The sequence below is a fragment of the Sturnus vulgaris genome, chromosome 8, assembly GCF_052056855.1.
Source record: "Sturnus vulgaris isolate bStuVul1 chromosome 8, bStuVul1.hap1, whole genome shotgun sequence".
In the NCBI taxonomy this organism is placed as follows: Eukaryota; Metazoa; Chordata; class Aves; order Passeriformes; family Sturnidae; genus Sturnus; species Sturnus vulgaris.
The window spans coordinates 11,707,384-11,728,238 of record NC_142250.1 but is presented as its reverse complement, the minus strand read 5'-3'; the positions used below and the strand labels follow the sequence as shown (position 1 = coordinate 11,728,238).

The 20,855-nt window shown below is 41.0% G+C and overlaps 1 protein-coding gene and 1 non-coding gene across 2 annotated transcripts; both read left to right on the top strand.

The window, feature by feature from the left end:
• The first annotated feature begins 54 nt into the window (after positions 1 to 54).
• Positions 55 to 19,992, top strand: LOC106854204 (mitochondrial import inner membrane translocase subunit Tim23). The gene is made up of 7 exons (XM_014877978.2): positions 55 to 219; positions 674 to 732; positions 3,676 to 3,769; positions 3,999 to 4,083; positions 6,283 to 6,341; positions 8,871 to 8,981; positions 16,989 to 19,992. The coding sequence occupies exons 1-7, from the start codon at positions 123 to 125 to the stop codon at positions 17,102 to 17,104; spliced, it is 621 nt and encodes a 206-aa protein (XP_014733464.1). The 5' UTR covers positions 55 to 122; the 3' UTR covers positions 17,105 to 19,992.
• Positions 5,563 to 5,765, top strand: LOC148222992 (small nucleolar RNA SNORA74). The gene has a single exon (XR_015805239.1). It is a non-coding gene; the product is annotated as a small nucleolar RNA SNORA74 (small nucleolar RNA).
• Positions 19,993 to 20,855: the final 863 nt, after the last annotated feature.

The following is a 20,855-nucleotide window of genomic DNA, read 5'->3' as shown; positions in this document are numbered from 1 at the left end:
GCCTCACCCCGTCGCCATGGCGACCCGCAAAGCAGCCGGGCCGGGCGGCACTTTGCGGCGCTTTACGGCGGCGCTTTGCGGTAGTCGTTGGTGGTGGCGAGGGCGGCGGGCGCGGGGCCGCCATGGAGGGCGGCGGGAACTCCAAGGGCACCGGGCTCGGCGGCCTCTTCGGCGCCGGCGGGCTCGGGTACTCGCACGCCGACCTGGCCGGGGTGCCGCGTGAGTACGGGGGCGGTCGGCGGGGCCGGCCCAGGGGGGCAATGTCCGCGCACCGGCCGCTGCAAGGCTGGGCGGCCGGGACCGAGACCGGTGGCGGTGCCGATGTCGGGAGTCACGCGGCCCCGAGGGCTCCGCCGCCGCCCGGCCGCGGGAGGCCGATCCCGACCGCCGGCCCCTCCTGGGGGTGGGCGCGGAGGTGCCAGGCCTCGGCGGGGGCCGCGTGTCGCGATGGGCTCTGGTCACAGGAACATGGTGTTCACCTCATCTCAGCGGCTCCCGTTCGCTTCCTGGAAAGGGCGAGTTGCCGGCCGGTGCCGCCTTTTAAGGAGTTGGGCAACTTCGCGGCAGAATTCTCCCTTTTGCCACACACGAGATCTGCCCCTTTTTGCCTTACATAATATGAATTGTTACTACGGAAGTTGGTGTTAAAGTGTTCTGTATTTTTTCCTTTTAGTGACTGGGATGAGCCCTTTGTCACCGTATTTAAACTTGGACCCCAAGTACCTAGTACAGGTGAGAAGCTGGCTTGTATTTATTGTGTTGAACTCGATTTTAGTGTTTGCATGATACTACGTGAACACCTCAAACCTCCTGCAGTGCTGGGCACTGTGCACTGAAGTCTTGAACTGAGGGACAGTGGAAAGAAACAATTTTTTCAGTGTTGTCCCTAATAAATCTTGACGTGCTGTGACTTCTAGAAGAAGGTGAGCATTGATAATGCAGAGGTAGGGCTGTTGTGTCAGTACAAGCCTTCTGCTGTTGGAAAGAGATTTCCCTCCCTGCCTTGAGGCCAACACCACCTCACACAAGTTCTGGCACTGCTCGCATCTCCACTGAGCCCCTTCAATCAGTAAGAGCAGCCAGAATCTCTCCCCTTTTTTCATGGATGAGTTTTCTGAACTGTCACAAGTTCGATCCGTTTACTGAGGTGTTCAGCCAAGCTCCAGACCTGATAACAGGCTTTGCCATCACAGCAGCTGCAAATTTCACATCACTGTCCTTGTGCCATTACCCAGCTGAAGGGAGACCATCATGAAGTACAGCTTCCCATTTTATTCTGTAGAATAATGTAGCAGTCACACTTGCACATCTTAACATCAGTTAATAAAAAATGAGGCCATCATAAGGAAAAAAATATTTTAAATCAAGTAATGTTTTCCTTTTTCATATTTTTTAACTATAGCTGAAAATGTTTAAGTTAATCCAATTAGGATGCATGTCAATGACTTTATTTAGTTAGTATTATTCTACATACGTGGCTCATATTGTCTGAGAACATAGGTCAACAGTTGCATGGCATCTGCTAACCTCTGTGCCTTGTTTCCTGGTACGCTGGGTCACTGTTTCTTTTGTAAGTGGAAGCTCTGCGTGCAGTTCTGGGGCCTAGGAGCCCTTGTAGTCCAGATTACAATGTAACAGTCCTAGAAGGATAGAAAACCGAGGCTATGCCTGTGGTGGAAGTGGGTTCAGTACTGTGGCTGCTGTTGTTGAGTAGTCAGAAAGAAGCTGAGATTATTTAGACTTTCTCCAAAAACACTCTCTAAAGTAGTTTTGTTTAATTAGTGCAGTTTGTCTGAGAACATGGTGGTGTTAAAAGCAGTATAGCAGGGATTTTGGAACATTGTGTGTATCTACTAATAGATTTTAGAAACAGAAGTTTGTTTTAAATGCAGAGGTGTTGGCATTAGTGTCATGATACAGTTCTAAAAATACCTGTTGATGTAACACTAGAGGCTGCAGTCTGTGTTATAACACTTCACTGCCCTGTATGTTTAGTACTAGTATGTTGAAGTGATAGTGAAGTGCATTGAAATAAAAGGGAATTCCTTTTTTTTTACCTGAACAAGTTGCCCATATAAGCTATGAGGTCTCTTTCCTTAGAGAATCACAAGACTTGGGAATGGCTCTGAGTGCCCAGCATTAATTGACCCTTCTTTTAACAATGGGGGTTGCACTAAACAGTCTCCACACGTTCCTAGGATTCTAAATACTCAAGGAAAAAGACATTGCTAATATTTTGGAATATAAGAGATTATTAGCCTTTACATTTGGAGTTTTCATGAAAGTGCACGTGGAGAGGTGAGGGTCTCCTGGTGTTTAAAGACCATCTGTTTGTTTTCAGAATGCAACGGGAAAGACAGCCTTACTGTTGCGAATCTTATATTTTCATTCAGGTCTTCCCATGATAACAAATGCTCCACTGATACTTGTTGCTTTAAACGCCACGTTTTTGGTTGGTCTGTGAATGCAGGCACGGAACAAGATGTTTTCTGCAATGCTGTTGCCTGCAGCAGGTAACAGGTGTTACAAATTTGCATGTCAACCTTTGGCAGAGGGCTAGAGGATGAGCTTTTGAGGTTGTCTCTAGAAACTAAGATGTTATGTTGGCAAGGATTGCTTCATCTTGACTTTTGGGACAGGAGTGAAAACATGTAAACACTGAATTTCTCCAACTGCCTGAGGAAGATAGAAACCATATTATAAGTTCATGTTATTGATTACACTTCACCATTTTAGGCGCTATTTTTTCGGTATTGCCATTCACATTCAGTGTCAAGTGTGGGCCAGTAAAGCCCTTTAGAATGCTTTTCCTTGAGCCTGCAGCTGTTGGAGTCATGTGTCAGGTAAGCAGGGATGGATAATACTATGACTGGAAAGCACAGAAGAAGCTTAAAAGAGATCTGCTGCTTTAGTACCTTATCAACAACAGGCATCTTCAATGTCTCGTCCTGAAGAAGTGCCTTGGCACACTTTATCATTACACATATGCCAGTTTCTCTAGGCCATTTCTCTAGCTTTTTAGATCACTGATTTGCAAGAGCACAAGCATGACCCTGTGGGAGAAAGATGGACAAGTAAAAAGTTAACCAACCTCACTCATAACCAACCTCATGCCTGATCATCGCTAGTTTTGAGTATATTCCTTGCATTTTTCACATCCTTAAAACAGATCACTTATTTCAGTGCAAGGAAATACCTCTTTTCATAAAAAGGCAGTTTTTATTTAGTGTCAGAGTGGGAAACTTAATGCATTATTGTATCAGACTGGGTTGCTCAGTGAGGAAGCAGTGCTATATAATCAGACAACAGGAATGTTTTTGGAAGGCTTATATTGTCTGCTGCAAGATGTAATTAATACTTAAGCAATTAGTCATTAAGAACAAAAACAACCACAACCCACATAACATGAATTCCTTGGCTGATGTATGTAATTTTTAAGAAGTTAGCACATCTAGAGAAAAAAAAAGCGCCCAGTCAATTGAACTTTTTACAGTCCTTTTTCATGCTTGATACAGTATACACATAATATAATCCATCTCTGTGCAACTGTACTGTAGTATTCCAGAAATACTCATCCATATTTAGTTTATTGCATGATTAAAAAAAAATTAATATGACTTACATTTTGAATTAGACTTGGAAAATACAAAAGTATTTATTTTTATTTTCCCCCAGGATACAGATGAGTTTATCTTGCCCACAGGAGCCAACAAAACTCGAGGCAGATTTGAGCTGGCCTTTTTCACCATTGGAGGATGTTGTATGACAGGTAGGTGGTTGTGGTTTTTACTTGTCCTGTCTGTCCAGGTAACACCTGTGTGCTGCAGTGATTGATGAGATTGTAAATGTCTTGTTCTGCAAGACATTGTCTGTTCTAGTCTTAAGATAAGAGATACGTGATCTTAGTTTATACAATGGATTCTGTTCTCAATATTTGCTTCTAGTATTGTTTATTCTTTTGCTTCTTAAGAAGTAATAACTGATATTATTCCAACTAGGGGCGGCATTTGGTGCATTGAATGGTTTGAGACTTGGCTTGAAGGAGACACAAAATATGGCATGGTCAAAACCTAGAAACGTACAGTAAGTGTTCCATCTAAAAAAAAAGTACTTCTTAGTGACAGAGTTGTTTCTTCCAATTTATACAAGATTAGATCTGAATACTGCAAAAATAAGTGTTTTGATGTTTTTTTTAAATTTAGTGGGGACGAATGAGAGTCAGCATTTGTCTTGATCGAGTTACTACATGTTTTTAGTTACAGTGATGTTCAGTTCAACCTTTTTGCTTTTTATTTAGTCACAATTGGTGTGTACTGTGACTTACCTTAAATATTTGAGAAATAATTACTACTTAGATGTTTACTAAGAATCTACTTCAAAGTCAAAGCAGTGTTTTTATATGTAGAAATATTCCCAGAAGCAGCAGTGTTTGCTTTGAGCTATTTTTTGCTGTAATTTATCTGAGCACAAGTCTCCCTTCTTTCCCAAGCTTTTCACAACCAGGAAAAGATTCAAATGCAGAGCTGGGCCTGCCTGGATTTGCATTAGGGATGACATTGGTGCGTGCTGCAGAGCAGACATTGCAGAGAGAGCTGTTATGGGTTATGGCATCCATGAGCACCCATGACATTGCCGTGTTTTGGCCTTACCTGATTGTTTGAAGGAACGCAGCAAAGACAGGAACATTTGTTTCAACAGGATGCCTCTTCTTAAAATAATGATAGCTTAGACATAGCTATAGGAAAACCTAAGTGAAAGAGACATTTGAAACCAGAGGAACAGAGTAAGCGAGGGAAAACATGGGAAATTTTCACTCCCAGAATACTTTGGAACAAGGGAATTTTAGAAGAGGAATTTAATATTTCCTGGTACAGTTTATATTGGGTCTGCTCCTTTTAAAATTGTTTCTATATTCAACCCCTTCTTTATCAAAATATTCACCACTGTAATTATGACTCTTTCATAATGCTCTAGATGAACAGAATTGTATTTTAGGGTTTGGAATGAGCAGAACTGGACAAAGCCTTGATGTTAAGCACGAACTTGGCAGGTCAAGCCCAGGAGGTGGCAGTCAGTGCACAGGCTGCTTTTATCCTGGCTCTGCAAGGCAAAGGTCTGCTGAAGGTCATCACCTTCCAACAGTGCATTAAGTTCTGTTTTTCCCTTATCAGGTGCAAAGAGCAGACTTTCGTAGCTAGATTTCCTCCCAATTTATCCTTAATGTACATAGATTTCTTTCTTAATGAATTTTAATTTTGCTGTTCTTCACTTGTCATCAGATACCTCACAGTATGCCATGGTTGTTAGAATTACTGATTCTCTTATCAGTTCAGGATGAATATAAAGTTAAAAGGTGGGGGTTGTAATTAAGGAGAGGTTATCAATACCCGAGCGTCTTAGATTTTTTTTTTCCTCTTGTTTCAAAATGAAATTGTTTAGTTCATTGCCTAACCATATTCAGTAATGATCTGTGTCTGAATGAAAAAAGGAAAAACAATAGAAAATTAAATCAGAAGAAACATAAAGCAATGGAAGTGTCAGACATTAAATGCTGAGCCAAGTTCCAGTGGTAGTCAGCTGTCCAGAGCAATACTATGCCTGTGATAGTGTTACACTGCTGGGAGATAAAGATCAGTCATTTCTTCTGGCTGAAGTTGTCACCATTCTTGAAACAACTGGTGCCAGCAAGAAGTGGCATTGTGCTTCCCTGAGAGCGCACTAAAGGTTCTCTTCTCCTCTTTAGTGCTAGTCTGGAAGCCTACACAGACCATACACACAGCCACAGCTCTTGGCCGAGTGCTGAGTGGATGGATGGGGTTGTAAGGGACTGTCTCTTTCCTTTCTGACCTGCTGCAAGTCCGGACTTGCTTTATTGCCCACACCATTTGCTCAGGCATTCCCACACTCCCTGACACATGGTCCTTGTAGAGGAGCACTGAGGCTTCCTTGGAGACTTTTTACTCAGCTAAGTCTGCATAAGTGTATCAGTTATTCCAGGAGCTGTGTGTAGTCACCACATAAGGAAGGACAGCCTGGGTTAGAAAGCCATTTGAAGGGAAGAGATTTGAGTTTTGGGGAGGGTCAAGTTTGCCTTGAAAAGAGAGAAAGGTTTTCTTAAGATTTGACAGGACTGAATATTTGCTTTCAGAAGCTTTTAGTTCATCATTGCGGTTTTATTAACCACATATATAGTGTAAACACACAAGCCCTGCTGTCCTAAACACTGACTTGATGTAAACACAGAGTACTAAAGATTCTCATATCTCTTTAAATCCTTTCTAGAATTCTAAATATGGTGACAAGGCAAGGAGCGTTATGGGCTAACACTCTGGGATCACTGGGTAAGTAAAGTCATTCCTTCAGAGGGAAAGCAATTTAAAGATGTAATTATTGTATTTGTGTATTATCTGAATAAGAGTATTCTCTAAATTATCATTATTAAATCCATCATGAAAAAGTGCAAGTTTTTTTCTTTGGGGGCTTGAGGGTATTTCAGTGGACATGAAAAAGGAAATTAAAGGCTAAAATAGGATTTGCAGCATAAGGAGCCAAAAGCCTGTAATTAAACCCAAATTTTTTACTATATTATAAACAAACTAGCTATATCAGAAATAACTAGAAATTACAGGTAATGTTTACTTGTTAATAAATTCCAGTTAAATTACAACTTAAGGCAAAAAGTATAATTTAGTATTTCTGAAATAACTATAATAACCTACACTGAGATTCTGTGGTCATGTGATCAAGTGCCCAATGTTTGTTTCCTGTTAGAGTCAACAAAATGTTTATGTGAAGAAGAAATGTGATAGTCAATACAAAGATGTATCCTTTAAATGATGGTACATTAGCTGGAAAAATCACACATGATACCACTGACTTGAAACCTAAATGTTGCTTATAACTAATATGGGTTAGAAAAAAAGAGAAAAGAAAATGATCAATAGCCTGATGTATGAGAAAAAACTTCTATGAACTGAGGTTTGGGTGGGAGGGGGCTGTGAAATAAAATCACATCCATTACCTCAGAACAAGATTATTTCATAAAAATGAATGAGATAACTAATGCCCTAGAAATAATAAATTTTTTTACTTCCCCCCCAGTCTTTCACAATCTTACAAAATGAAAACTGATGCAGTAGCTTTAAAAGGAGAAATCCAAAATTGATTAAATTATTTTGAAGAAAAATAATGATGAAACTTGTCCTAAAAAGTTGTAGTAGAAGTTAGTAATATTTAAATCAGAGACTATATCATGTTATACATTTTTTTGAGAAATGCATCAAGGCATAGGCTAAGTTCTATCTATGTCATTTTATTTCAGTCTGAGTTTTGAGGAGCAGATTAGCTGCCATTTAATTTAGGCAATAGCTTTCAAGGCCAAGTATAGAGGGCATGGTTAGAGGTAGGATTCTGAGCTACAGCAAGAAAGGCATTTTTTCTATAAGAAATGCATATTGCCTGCTAAGTTTTATTGGGCCATTTTTTGTCTGGATTTTTTTTTTTTTGTTCCAAGTCTAACAAAAACATGTCTGAGAACTGAGATGCAGGCACACTGCAGTTCAAGGTTTCAGTTTAAGTGACACATTAACAGGTTTTTTCAGCTGTGTTTGAAGAAAGATTACTCAAGAAAATGTTTGTGCATTCCAGTAACAAATTGTTATTTTTCTTACAAAATATGGCCTCCAAAGTCACAGAGTTAAGCAGAACTTTATGTTTGGGATTCTGGTAGACCTCTGTCTTGTCCTAGCTACCAGAGAAATTCTTTTCAAGGAGCTGAATCTTACTTTGCATCTTACTTCACCTTGTGCAGCTTTTCTGTACCTCAGAGATTGCTTTTGTCACTAGTGACAATTTTTGTCATTCTGTTCCTGAACAGAGGCAACATCTGTATGGAACTGTTTAAAAAAATTATGTTGAATTCAGCTTTTCCTTTCCTCATTGTTAATCTATTTGCTGCTAAGACAAGCTAAAATACCCTTGCCTATGCTGAATGGAGAATGATGCTGCTGTTAACTCATTGACATTATTATGGTTGCTTATGAAAGATTTACTGCCTTTTAGCAGAAGGAAAGATTTCAAATTCTTGGAGGGCAAGGATCAAATTAAATGGCATTGTCTTTATCACTTCAGAATTATGACATACCCTACTATTCTTTGCCAGCATAAAATATGAGTATATCGTGAGAACAGGGGGTGTTTTCTTTCATCAAAATGCATAAATGATAAATGCATCCATGCTAAAACCCCCATGCATTTCTCTTTCCAGTCCTTTCCAAGACAGCCCCTAAAGTTATCCCAAAGCAAAAGGCCCTCTGGGAATAAAGATTTCGTGCACAAGCAGAGGTGAAACAGCTGTAAATTTCAAATCCCAGGCATTTTAATAGTCATTTTAAAAAGAAACATAGCCCACTGTACTCCAGCTCTTAGTAGCATGATCTGAATACTGTACTTAACTCACATTTCATCACTGTCACACACAGCAGTTTTCTCTACCTAGAAAGTGCTTGCTTTAGTTTCATGTCATCCACAGCAGACAGTATGGAACTGCCAGTAAAAATTTAAACCCTGAATTTTCAAGCAAATTTGAACTAGCAAAATAGGCTTAAACTTGAGTCAGTGCTTTATAGCACATATTATTATGAAGAATGCTACTTTTTAACAAATTATAGCTCCAGAAAGAATAAATAGCTATACAGAAAGAGATCTGGAAAAGAAACACCTAAGATGGGATTTTGCAGAGGATTCCCTTTGAATAAGCAGAAAATCTGTTCTTCAGAAGCATAGTCTTAAATAATACACCAAGCTTGGATTCTAAGCTTTGGGCCTCAGACCATGGAAGGTTTTTTAATCTTGTTTTATTTTTTCCCCAGCTCTACTTTACAGTGCATTTGGAGTCATCATTGAAAAAACACGAGGTGCAGAAGATGACCTGAACACCATAGCTGCTGGAACCTTGACAGGAATGCTGTACAAAAGCACTGGTAGAGTAGCAAAATATTTCTCCTTTTCCTTCTCTTGTGCTTATCCTAGTTATTAGGATTCTCATTACTTTTACTAAATACTATCCTGCTCTGAAAATTGACAGTAGAAAAATGGCTTTTAGTTCCATTTTCCCTAACCCACAGTGTTTTTCACCCAACTAAGGCTACTTAAGGAAAACTTGCACTAAAAAAATCTAGCTGAATTAAATTTAATTCTTTGCAACTGCACAGGACTGACAGTAACCATGAAAGCCCAGCTATGACTGTTTTACATATATACTGAAGAAACAGTAATTTATTTCCTCAGATATATGGTGAAGTTGTATAAAATACATACCCACCTCATTGCTAGCCATATTTTCAGCAAGAGCAGGAATAAAACTAATTGTTTCTTAACTCCATGAGTGGATGCAGGCAAATGAGAACTACCTTCCAAAGTGAATAGGGACAAGGAAGGAAAACACAGAACATAGAATTTGATTGCATGAAGATGAAACTTTCCTACAAGTGATCCATGTGATAGTAAATCACGTGATAGTGGTACCTGGAGCTGCAAAAACCCTACTTACAGAGAATTTATGGAAGTATTACTTAGGTGTTCATGAAAATGTTGTCTTGTGGTAGGATTCTTGTCTTTGCCTAGTAGTCAAAACCAACAAACAAGGTTATTTGAGAAAAGCATGAATTTAAGGTGATTTGGCTGATGCAAACTGAATTGTTTGCAGGAGAGAGGGTCTGAGCTTCATCAGCAGAGTGGCTGTCAGCACATGTTCCAAGCTTAACAATTGGAGGTATTTTAGAGGATTGCTGGCTACCACAGATTGACATTAGCCCATGGAAAATGTTTTATGTTTTAAATAACTCAGTAAATGTTTGGCTGCATGACACACCTTCATTTTATGGAGGAGATAATGCAAGAATTAACCTTTGTACTTTTGCATATCTAACTGAGCCTCAGTCTCTTAACAGTGTTCCTGAAGGCCTCCTTTATGTATGGGGCAAAACAGTTTGAGTAACTATTTCCTGATGGCTTAGACTACCTGATGCCAAAAATAATTGGCTGGAGCAGCCAATGAGACTTAACTTTGCAAAAGCATGTAGCTCTCCTGTAATCCATTTCTTCCTTGGGATTTCATGAGTGATATGACAGATTACCAAGAAGAGCTGGAAAGGGTAGCATATAGAAGCCTAATATTTTCTGTAGGAGTTTGTTAATAAGGAGAGCTGTCATCTAATACTCCAGCAGAAGCATCCCCCTTACCTTTCAGAAGTATAAAGCTGGCATTATGTGTAATCTTTTTTTGGCATGGTGCAACCATGGATAGCTACTCCAGTCACATGCACAGTCATCTGACAGTACTAAGGTTTTGATTTCCAGAACACAGTGGGACATTTGTTTTGTAACACAAGATCTACATAGCTAATGGCAGCCCTGATAAAGGCAAATGAAGTCAGTAAATCTCTGTTCATTATGGTACTGTATTTCAAGTGTGTGTTGTGCATATGAACCATAGTGCAGAGAAACTGCTGCCTCTCCTGTTACCTTATGCCAGAACACCCTTTCTTATTCTGTATGGTAAACCTTACAGGTTTTTACAGTGCATTTAGACTGTATCAGTGTGTATATTTACCTTAAAACCTTGAATATTTAGACCATGCAAGAGATCAGCACACATCTGACATATCCAGACTATAATAATTACTTGTATTGCATGGAATGCCATGATATATTGGCATTAAGACAAGGAAAATGTTAAAAGCTGTCAAGGACAGTTAGAAATCTCCATATTTTAGTGTCAGCTGGAAGCTCACACAAACATGCCATTGCAAATCAAGGCTGCTCTGTAATCCACAAGGGGTGGATAGAGTTGCAGGCAGTGCTGTTCAAACACTCAGATTTCCCACTTCCATCATTCCTGCTTTGTAAAGAGATCAGGAGCATAATTAAGAAGAAATGGAATAATGTATGGCAGGTCTTTTATTATAATTTCGTGTTTAACCACATGTGGAATGACATCAGCAGTCCTGCTGCACTGAAAAATACTCCTGTGGACACTGCAAAGCACAGATTGAATTTCTGAAACCAATCATTAAGCATCTGGTGAGTGGACAGGAAAAAAAAAAATAGCGGGAAGACTTTGTGAAGGCTGAGATTTGTTGCCCCAAACTGGACCCAGTTTTCACAATTTGTCCTTGTAGAAGTGTTAATCATTACCAAAATGGCAGCAGTCAAACAGAACGTGCACGTTCTACTCATTGATTGTAGGCAGTTGTGTAAAGCTACTTGATACAGCTTGTGGGAGAAAATAAGAGAAGATTGAAAACTCTGCAAGTGAGGACAGTGGCAATTGGGCCCTTAGTTCAGTCGCAGTGCCATCACTCACTGAAACTTCCCACTGAAGTAACTGAAGCAGTTCAATGCCCATTAAAAGCAGGTGGTAGCTGGGCTCCATCTCGGCAGTACTGCATGCCTTAGGAAAAAGACACCTGTTGAGTGGAAAACTGATGTGAGGAGTTTTGAAACAACTGCTTAATTCTTCTGACCAAAGTGATCTCCAGCTTTCACATTTATTTAAAGTCACAATTACTGACTAGATTTTTAGCCCAAATGCAGCAGTAAGAGTAATTTGTTACACTGGTCTTACAACTTCATGGGAGCAATTTTTTGAACTCACCACTGAACTTCTACCCAGAACATTCAGTTTGAGTAACAGTTAGAAGAAAAGCTTTCGAGTTCCTCTGCCAGGGGCATATGCAATAGAAATGTTACAGCAACTAAGTCAATTCGGGTTTTGCTAAAAAGGGGTCTGATATCGTCCTAAGTCCACAAGGATGGCTTTACCATTTAATAAAATGCTATTCTTTATTCTTCAATTTTAAGCAAAGGCAGCAATTAGTATCTGTTATGCCGTGTTTTTTCTGATAAATGTTACAAAGGGCAAACACCTTAAAACAAATCTTTAGCCTCCTTGCATGTTTTCAACCTCTTTTCTAGAATTGTATTAGTCATGAAAATAACCAAAAAAAAAACCCAAACGAAAATGATTGTCACTGTGCACTATATTGCTGTTATACCCTCCCACCATGAAAGTGCATGTTCTGGTTGTCACCAAGGCACAGCTGGCTGAGGATCCTACATTCCTCTTCAAGCATGCAGGATTGATCACTCAAGAAAAGATACTGAGCTAGGTGGGACTTTGGCCTGACCCAGTGTAGCAGCAATTACTTTCTCACTGGAATTCCTGACAGATTTCAGTAAACGAAAAAGCTAACCAACCTTTACCTCTTATCTGAGGGTTACACAGCTTGTGGATATTCTTTTTCTTGGGTAATTTTTTTTCCTCTCTCGAGGTTATGGGTAACAGCAATAAAAGTAAAAAAATTCTTTGGACAAACTAAATTCCTTTGTTTACTTTTTTGCAGTAGGAGCCCAATCCTAGCTACAGCATCTCATGCCTTTGGAGCAATACATGTTACATAATTTGGTACAGAAAATGGTGTGTGTCTGAAAAGATTGCATAAAAATAGCTATTGCATTCTAGCAATAGCTGAAAGTAGTAGTTGTCATTTTAAGACCTCAGAACACAACCTGGAAAAGTCAGTATGTTATGAATTAGGAAGGGCTGAATGTTTTATTGCCAGCAGTAAAATCTGGCTGGAGCTAAAGATCAGTTTTGTGACATCCAATGAGTAGTTCAGGGCAGTTAGGTTAGCTGACAACTTCTTAAGCTGTAAAAAGCCTGTTCTCTGAGCCCAACCCATGATTTTCTTTAGGCCAGACAGGGCTGTTTTCTTGTTTCTCTTGGCTGGGGAGGGGGAAGGAAGAGCTTTTGGGGGACTGCCAGAGGTACAGGTCTGGGATATCTTACTTTTCTACAGTATTTTGAAAAAAGTAAAGAACTTGCTTGTCATCACTTAAGTTTAGGGCTGTCAGGCATTTTGGAAATTTAAGAACCCCTTTTAACATAAAAAGTCTATAGAATTATTGATCAAATTATGCTTAGAGTTTTTTTTTTAAATCTGAAGTAAGGAAGAGGTAAGGACAATGTACACGCAGCATTACAGGTAACAGCTTGTTGAGGCTTTCTTAGTCTCACAAGGACTGTCTATGAGTACATGTGTCCACTGAGAACAGTGCTGCCTTCAGTGCTGCCCAGCTCTGCTAATCAGGAGCAGTGAACTCAGAGCTGCAGGGATTTGCAGGTGCCATTTACAGTAGCTGAACTAGGCTCCTGTCAGGTGCTGCTGCTTTCACTTAGTGAGAAGACAGCAAATTTTAATCGTGTTTACAAAGCAACTTCAACAGCTCTAGTACTTCCAAACCAGTAAATTGTATATTCCTACTGTTTTTCTAATTTAGTCTTCATACCACAGTAACTATAGGAAATGTTCCCTCTTTTAAGCTTTGTTGTTTCTGTATTCTAAGCACAGCACTGCCTTAGCTGCAGCAATATGAAAATGGAAGATGCTTTTCTGGAATGTATCTTGCTCCCAAATAGAACTTTATCAGTTTCCTCAGTAACTTCTTATTCACAGATTTTGTCCACTACTTACAAGATTTCATGAAATGAGCCCCATGGAGCAGCAAGAGAAAACTTGATATTTGCTAATGACATCAGGCACACAGATGTTCAAACAAATGACTGCTTGATGTTCCAATGGTTACTGAGCTTGAGTTTGGAGCAAAACAGATTTTTTGTACAATTGAGTTGAGCCCTTTAAACCATTTAAAAGCATTTTTGTTCCTGAAGACCTGGAAGGAAGATAAATGTTTTCATTCAGAGTATCAGAGAGAGATTGGAAGACAGAAAACTAATCGCAGTTTAAAGATTATTCTTCTTTAGTTTGGCCATAAGTATGTGGGTCTGAGTTTTTGGTGCAGGTATTTGTAATGTTTGCTGTTGGGTGGTTCTTGCTTTAAACATTCCAGGTACTGTCCCAGAACATTGGAGTAACATTCTGAAAATAGAGACAGTAAGTTCCTAAAGGGAAGATTTTGTCCTCATGGTTTTACCTACTGGCCAAGTGCAGCTCAGTGTTGAGTGGCTCCTGCCATGCTGAAGTGCAGAGCTGTGCTGTTGGAATGCTGTGTGCCATGGCACAGTGTAAGCTGGAACCTATGGAAATTAATAGAGGACGGACAATATTGGTGGTGAAAGGGTACAGCAGCTGAAGCCAGAGAACTCATTTCCCATTTAGAAAGCATCAGATCTATCTTTGGAAACCCACAGCAGTTCTCAACTCTTGTGCAAGGTGCCTGATCTCAAAATACCTATTTCCAGAAATGTCTGTCAGCTGGAACCTTTATCTTACTGCAACATGCAAGATTAGGGGCTCACAGCCATGTTTCAACAGGGCTTGTCAGGGCAGACTTGGTATCAAGTCTTGCACAGAATGATTGCAGAGGAGGGGTGGGAACATGTTCTATCATGCAAACACAGCTGGGATGGGAGTGGAGAATTTATTTTTTGTTTTTGTTAACAAGTTAATTTTCTAAGAGGCCCTAAGATTTTCTGCCCAGCAACGGGGCTGCATTCTAAAGTGCATTACTGTTTGAAGTCTGTCACAGACCTGGACATATTTACTCAAACACAAATCTGACCAGTTAGGGAAAGTTTTCCTTCCCTTTTATTTTTGTAATTACTGTGGGTAGTTCAGAAACCAGGAGCAACTGCTACAAAAAAAATAAATAAAAACACCCCAACATTTTGTAGCAGAAGCATAATATAGAAACACTTCTTGCATATTTTTTCTCTCAGTCATGCACCTATACCAACTGCACAAGTTCAGTACCCTTCTGATGAACTCCAGCAATGTCCCTAAGTTGTCTGCAGGCCTACAAATGGCTTTAGGTCCTGTGGTTAACTTTTGCCACTGGGTTCAGAGCTGCCATCCTTACCTGGCTGACTCAGCAATGAGAACACCAATACTTGATGCAGTGGGAGCAGCACATCTAAAGTCCTCATACGTGGATGCTATAGAAGACAGCTCAGTGATCCGAATTACAGATGACACCTTTCTTGTACAACCCTGACTTCACAGAATATGGAGTCAGGCTTCATCATCCTTCAACTACCTGTTCTTGCATAAGAATAGGATTTTAAGGGGAAATGAGAGGAACTGAACGTGGGGGGATGAAGAAAGCCTACTGGAATAGTCATAGTTTTGTAGTGCATTGCATTTTGTGGGGATGTTCCACATTTCCTTGTACACCTGATAGTCATGATCTGCCTTTTGGGGGTTCCTGCTGTGATCTCTTGAATCCTGATATGAACAGCAGAAAATTTGGCTCTAATGCTGTATTCATTTACCCCTGTAGGATTGAGGGGTCAGTATTTTTACAGTATTTTAGTATCTCAAATACTTGTTTTGCACAAAGTGTCCTTTAAATTTCACCTGTGGCTTTTTGCCAGACACTGCTTGCACATGGTTAGTTTTGTGTACTCAGCTGCAAGCCCTTCATATGAAAAGTTTTTTGTGCAACAAATTCAGGATCAATTAGCAAACACACATCTACATTTGCTTTCCTAAATGCTGATTTAGGCACATAGATTGTATTCAGTAGGGCTTTTCTTAGAGCTGTTGAATTCTCAACAGAACTCAGCCTTATACCCTAAAAACCTCTCAAATTGTCATAGCTGGTCTGGCAATGAAGTTTCTAGAAACTATGGCTAGACATGGCTTCTCATACCACATCCCACTTCTGCAGCTTCTTGGTCTCATTGCATGCCTGGGCAGTACAGGGAGGTTTAACAACTCCAGTGAAACCCATCTAACCTTGCAGCACAGGTAACACAGTCTCAGTCAGCTGATGCCAACAGCTTCTTGCCTCACTAAAGGCAATTCTGTGAAACAACTTTATGACCCATAATGGAAAGAAAAAAAACCACAATCTCTGATTACTGAGATATATTTTGTTTTCAGGTTTGAGGAACCTGAACTGCACTGCCGGTTTCTCCAATAAAGCAAGCAGGGTTTTTATCTTGCTGTCAGAAACTGGCCTTGTTCTATACACTGTATACATTATCTAGCTTGGTTCAACTGCAATGATAAACATTGCAGAATCAAACTCCCCAAAGTTTTCCTAGCATTAAGGGTCATACTCCCAGGTGTTCTGTGCACTTATAGTGCATTCTGGGAGCTCTGCCAAGGCACAGAAGTGTTCTGCTGTTTAGTAAAAGCAACAGAAATCTCTTCTTGTTCCCCTGTACAGCCCAGTCCTCATGTGGATGGAATGGAGGTGGGATGCCACCTGAATTCCAGCTCCAGCCAGGTGCATTACCTGCAGGCAATAGCCAAGCTTGCCCTACATTTCTGCTCATTTCACCATAAGACTTAATCACCTGTGTGACTCAGTTCTTACCATTGCAAGGTGATAATTCTAATTATTAGTAAAAGAATGAAGAAAGCGGTTCAATGTACACCATAGTAAATACCTACCAGTTAATACATTTCATCTACCTCCTTTTTTTTAATTGAAAAGTTTTAAAATTTCAAAGACACAAAAGCAGTCATAGGTTTTGCATGATGGCCCTAATGAATCTCTGGAGCCCAATGCCATGTCCACATCAGCTGCTGTTTTGTTCACTTATTTATCTCCTGCCCTTTCTCCTTCTGTCCAGAGTTAGTTATCATAATTGAAAATTGAAGGGGATTTTATAATGGGAGAAGAGCATGTCTAACTGTAAAAACAAATGTAATCAGGACAGATAGAATAGATTAAGTAGGAGTTGGGAAAAGCCATCTTGGCTTCCAGTGCTCCAGAGAGGTTCCCTGAAGCAGTAGTGCTAGCACAGTTTGAGAGGAAGTCATTCCAACAGAATTGGTGTTAGGATCAGGAATGAGTGACCACGAGCCTGGCAGCAGGTTTGAGAGGAAGGTAGAAAAAGCACAGGGACTCTTTCTAGAGAGTTACTCAAGAAACTACTGTTCATTAAGATGTCTCTGGATTTAAACATCTTCTTGGAAGTAGCACTAATGAGCTGCAATGTGTTTTGTTTTCTGCAGGTGGAGTGCGCGGGATAGCTCGAGGTGGGATCGCAGGTCTGACGCTGACCGGCCTCTACGCCCTGTACAACAACTGGGAGCATATGAAGGGCTCCCTAGCCCGGCAGTCCCTGTGAGCAGGGCAGAGGACACGCTTGCTTAGTCACCTATCAAATCAGTTGTGAGATCTATCTGGTGCCCCTTGCTATTTTATTTACAGTTAGTGTGGAACTGATGGAAGCTGTGCTGGGAGGAACCTCTTGACACAGTGTAGCTGGACTGGCCCTTCCCACCAGCCAGTTGCTGGAGAGGCAACAATATTTGTTGGACCTGCAAGTGAAGAGAGCGGCCACCGGGACAGAGTCTCCCTGCCATGTTCCCCAAGCAGCCCTGGCCAGAGCTGCCAGGAATGCTGGGCCCCCATAGCTGCTCTCACTCGCTGCCAGGTTTGTTTGGTGCCTGTAGGGTCTGTGTCCATGGAGCATTCCCTGCAGTCCCAGCAGCCATAGCACAGGCAGGGCTTGCTATTCTGACAGCACAAGGCAAGCTAGCAAAAGGGACATCATCAGAATAAAAAGGGTGGTACTTACTCAATACCATTTCTATCCTTTGCTCTTCCTGCTACAAAAGTGTGCTGTATCCAGCGACCTACTTAGGGATTAATTTTAAAGGACCAGTGTGATGAAATCCTGGGGGAGTTGGCGGGTATGGGGAAGTGGACAAGCAGACTGATCGTCTCCTGATGGGTGGTTATGCTAAGGCATAGCAGGGCTTGACTTCAGTCCCTTATTTGCTCTAACAAATAAGGACCTGGTTTTTTATGGATGAAAGGCAGTTGCTATTGCAGAACAGCTGCCAGTGGATTATCAAAACACTTGGGTGCTCCAATATCTCAGAACTCATTTAGCCAACAATTAGAAACCAAACAGTACAAAGACTCTACTCATTACCTATTACAGGACTTTTAATTAGCAAGAAACTTTTTGCCTGAAGTACCATTCATAGATTTTTGGCAGAATGAAGACTGTGATAAACCTACGCATTCTCCAGTGTTAAACCGTGTATCAAGCACCTTGCAGATAAATTAAACAGTAAGTTGATAATTAGTTCAGTAATTAGAGTTGCTGTATAACAACTCCTTCCACATTTAAATAATTAAACAGGTGAATTATTAAAGAGGTCTGAAGACAGGGAAGGCAGAGCAAAGGAAAAGCAAGAAACTTACTAGTAGTCACCAGACAACTTAATGCAAACCAAGTTTACATTTGAGTTTTTGCTACTGAAACAGCTCTTAATAATTACGTTGCATGCACCAAAATAAAAACAATAAAAAGCAGTAAAGGGAAGGTGGTAGGTCTTCCCTTCCCCCAAGAGGAAACACCACTTTGCTACGAGGCCTCATTGGTAGCAAATAACCACTGAGACCAGCTTTTTATAGAGCAAGTGCTCTAGCTAATGAGCCCTCACAAGTGAACTCAATTAGCTTTGCTTGCATACCAGGTCAAATTAGATGCTTTATGCCAGCACTTAAGAGTACCATAAAGGAAGCAGGCCTTTTCTCACCCCCTGTGTCAATACTGGGTTTTTTAAGCCTTATGTTCTACAATTCCATAGTGCTCTGCATGTTACTGTTGTGGTGTGAGAGCTGGACTTCCTTCCTAGCATGCATTTTTTGAGGGCTGTACCACCAAAGAACCTGTCCCCCACTTGCAGGCTGCATAGGGGCGATGAGAACTTCATCTGCACAGCACTGTCACATGGGATATCAGGAGAACACTTGCACTTTCTTCTGAGTTTTTTTTCTCCCCACTGGCATCAGTGAGTTCCTCCCCTGCATGTTTTCTGATCACCATTGGTTGGACTTCTGTTTCTGCACTCTTGACCACGCTGGATGAAGGATTGAGAACTGCTTTGGGGGTTGATGGAGGGCAAGGTTGGCTTTTTAAATGTCAGGAACTCTGCAATGTATCTTAGGTTTTCTAAAGACTTTTTCAGGACTAAAATGTCACCCAGGAACTGTCTGCCCTAATTGAAGTGGGTAAACTGTGAAGCTTAACAAATGTATTTCCTTCTTCAGGTGCACTAGAGATAATATAGAAACAAGCCTTTTCAGGTTCATAGTTAGCACAGCCTTAAGGCTAGGCTGACTCTTGAACAACTTAGCATGTTATCTGGTCTTCAGTGCACTCAGATTTCCTGGAACTGCTCGCTTCAAGGGCAGAGCTGGGAGCATTTTTCTGAAATTGCTGTGTTACAGCTGATAAAAGTTTTGGTTCATAATCTTTGTATATTGAGTAATCTGTAGCTTGAGCCATAGCTCACACACACAACCAGCACAGAGGCAGCAGTGAGGGAGGTGAATTGTATGATACAATACAGAGAATGTGTTTGCAATATTCTGTCATGACATACTGCATTCCTGGTTTACTGGCAATCAGTTCAAAGTTGCTACTTTAAATTGTGACCAAAAATATATCCAAATTCAGTAGGAATTAAAAGGATGTAAAATCAAGTTGAAAACAAGATCTGGCTCAAGGTAAAGCCCTCTCATGCAGCATTACATAAATGTGAGCATGGGAGACCTTGACTGTCTTTTGGAAGAGTGGGGTTTTGGTGCCAGTTGTGGTATCTTTGCTGACAGATCCAAGGCAGCTTTCCATGCTGTGGTACCAAGTGAGGGAGCTGAGACAGCAGATATAATGGAAGGGTTTTGAGGCTTATGAAGCTGCTTCTGCTTAGTCTTTGGAACAGAAAGCAAATCCACTTATCATTCCCTGTCAGCAGGTGACTTCTCTTACAGTTGGAGGAATTTGTTGAAAAATCACTACTTAGGGTGGAAATCTCTGGGCACCCAGTAGCTTCTGAAAACAGGAGGCAAAATGTATGTTAGGGCAGAAAAACAATCCCGTGTTCATAGTCTGTTTCCTGTGATCTAATCTGAGACTTCAAAAGGAGGGGGAAATCCCTTTGTATGCTTTAACAAAAGATTACCCCTGTGCTTAATAAATTCTAGATAGGAAACTGGTATGCTTTAAGTGGAGCTTTGTGCACTTTGTGAGTATTGGTATGTGCTGTTCAATGCCAGCCAGTGCAGGGACACCAGAGGGTACCCCAACCGTTTCTGGTACTTTCCCAGCATGATTAATACCTGCTATGTTCCTCACAGGTATTTCCCCCTGTCTCCCTGCCCTGTGGGAAGAACAGCTGCCCCACTCACTCACAGCTGCTCTGAGGACAAGGAGTTGAAGGGGCTGGTGCCTCAGGAGCCTGTGGTCACCCTGCTTCAGGGAGGTGTGGGAGGGAAGGAAGCATTCCTCACTACAGGGCATCAATCTCAGCTCAGCTTGTTCAAAGAAAGTTCTCCAGCCATTTGAGAACCCATAAATAGCATTCTCTTCTGCTACTCTGTCGTCCTTGTCTTGGGATAATTTGGAAGTATTTTTCCCCTGTCTTTGAAAGCTAAACATTCAGGATACACATTCAGGAGTTCTGCATGTGACTCCTTCTAACAAAGAACTTCAACTCCACTTTAAAAAAAAGTGTGTGCAAACCCCCACATAAAAGGTATCATGGTTGAAAGGGTGCCAGGCCCAGCTGTGAATGTTCTGCTAATGAACAATGCAGGTTGCAGTTTCAATACTGGAAAATACTCGGTGGAGGAACCAATCATGCAGGGAGTCTGATTCTCAAACCCAAGGGAGACAGAGGAACTCGCTCTAAGTGTGCAGCCGGACCACAGATGTTCTTCAGCCATGGGAGAAGAGGACCAAATGCTACTAAAATCCATGAATCCTCACTAAGTATTCAAGAGTGGGAAGAAGCAAATGGGTCATTTTGTCCAAGTCTATTTCTTCCAACAGCTGAGCAAAGCCCAGGTGACTGAGACAC

Excerpts from the sequence above, each read along its gene's own strand:
- LOC106854204 (XM_014877978.2), top strand. The coding sequence starts at position 123 with ATGGAGGGCGGCGGGAACTCCAAGGGCACCGGGCTCGGCGGCCTCTTC. Across the intron at positions 220-673 it reads CGACCTGGCCGGGGTGCCGC|TGACTGGGATGAGCCCTTTG; the intron begins GTGAGTACGGGG and ends TTTTCCTTTTAG. Across the intron at positions 8,982-16,988 it reads AATGCTGTACAAAAGCACTG|GTGGAGTGCGCGGGATAGCT; the intron begins GTAGAGTAGCAA and ends TGTTTTCTGCAG.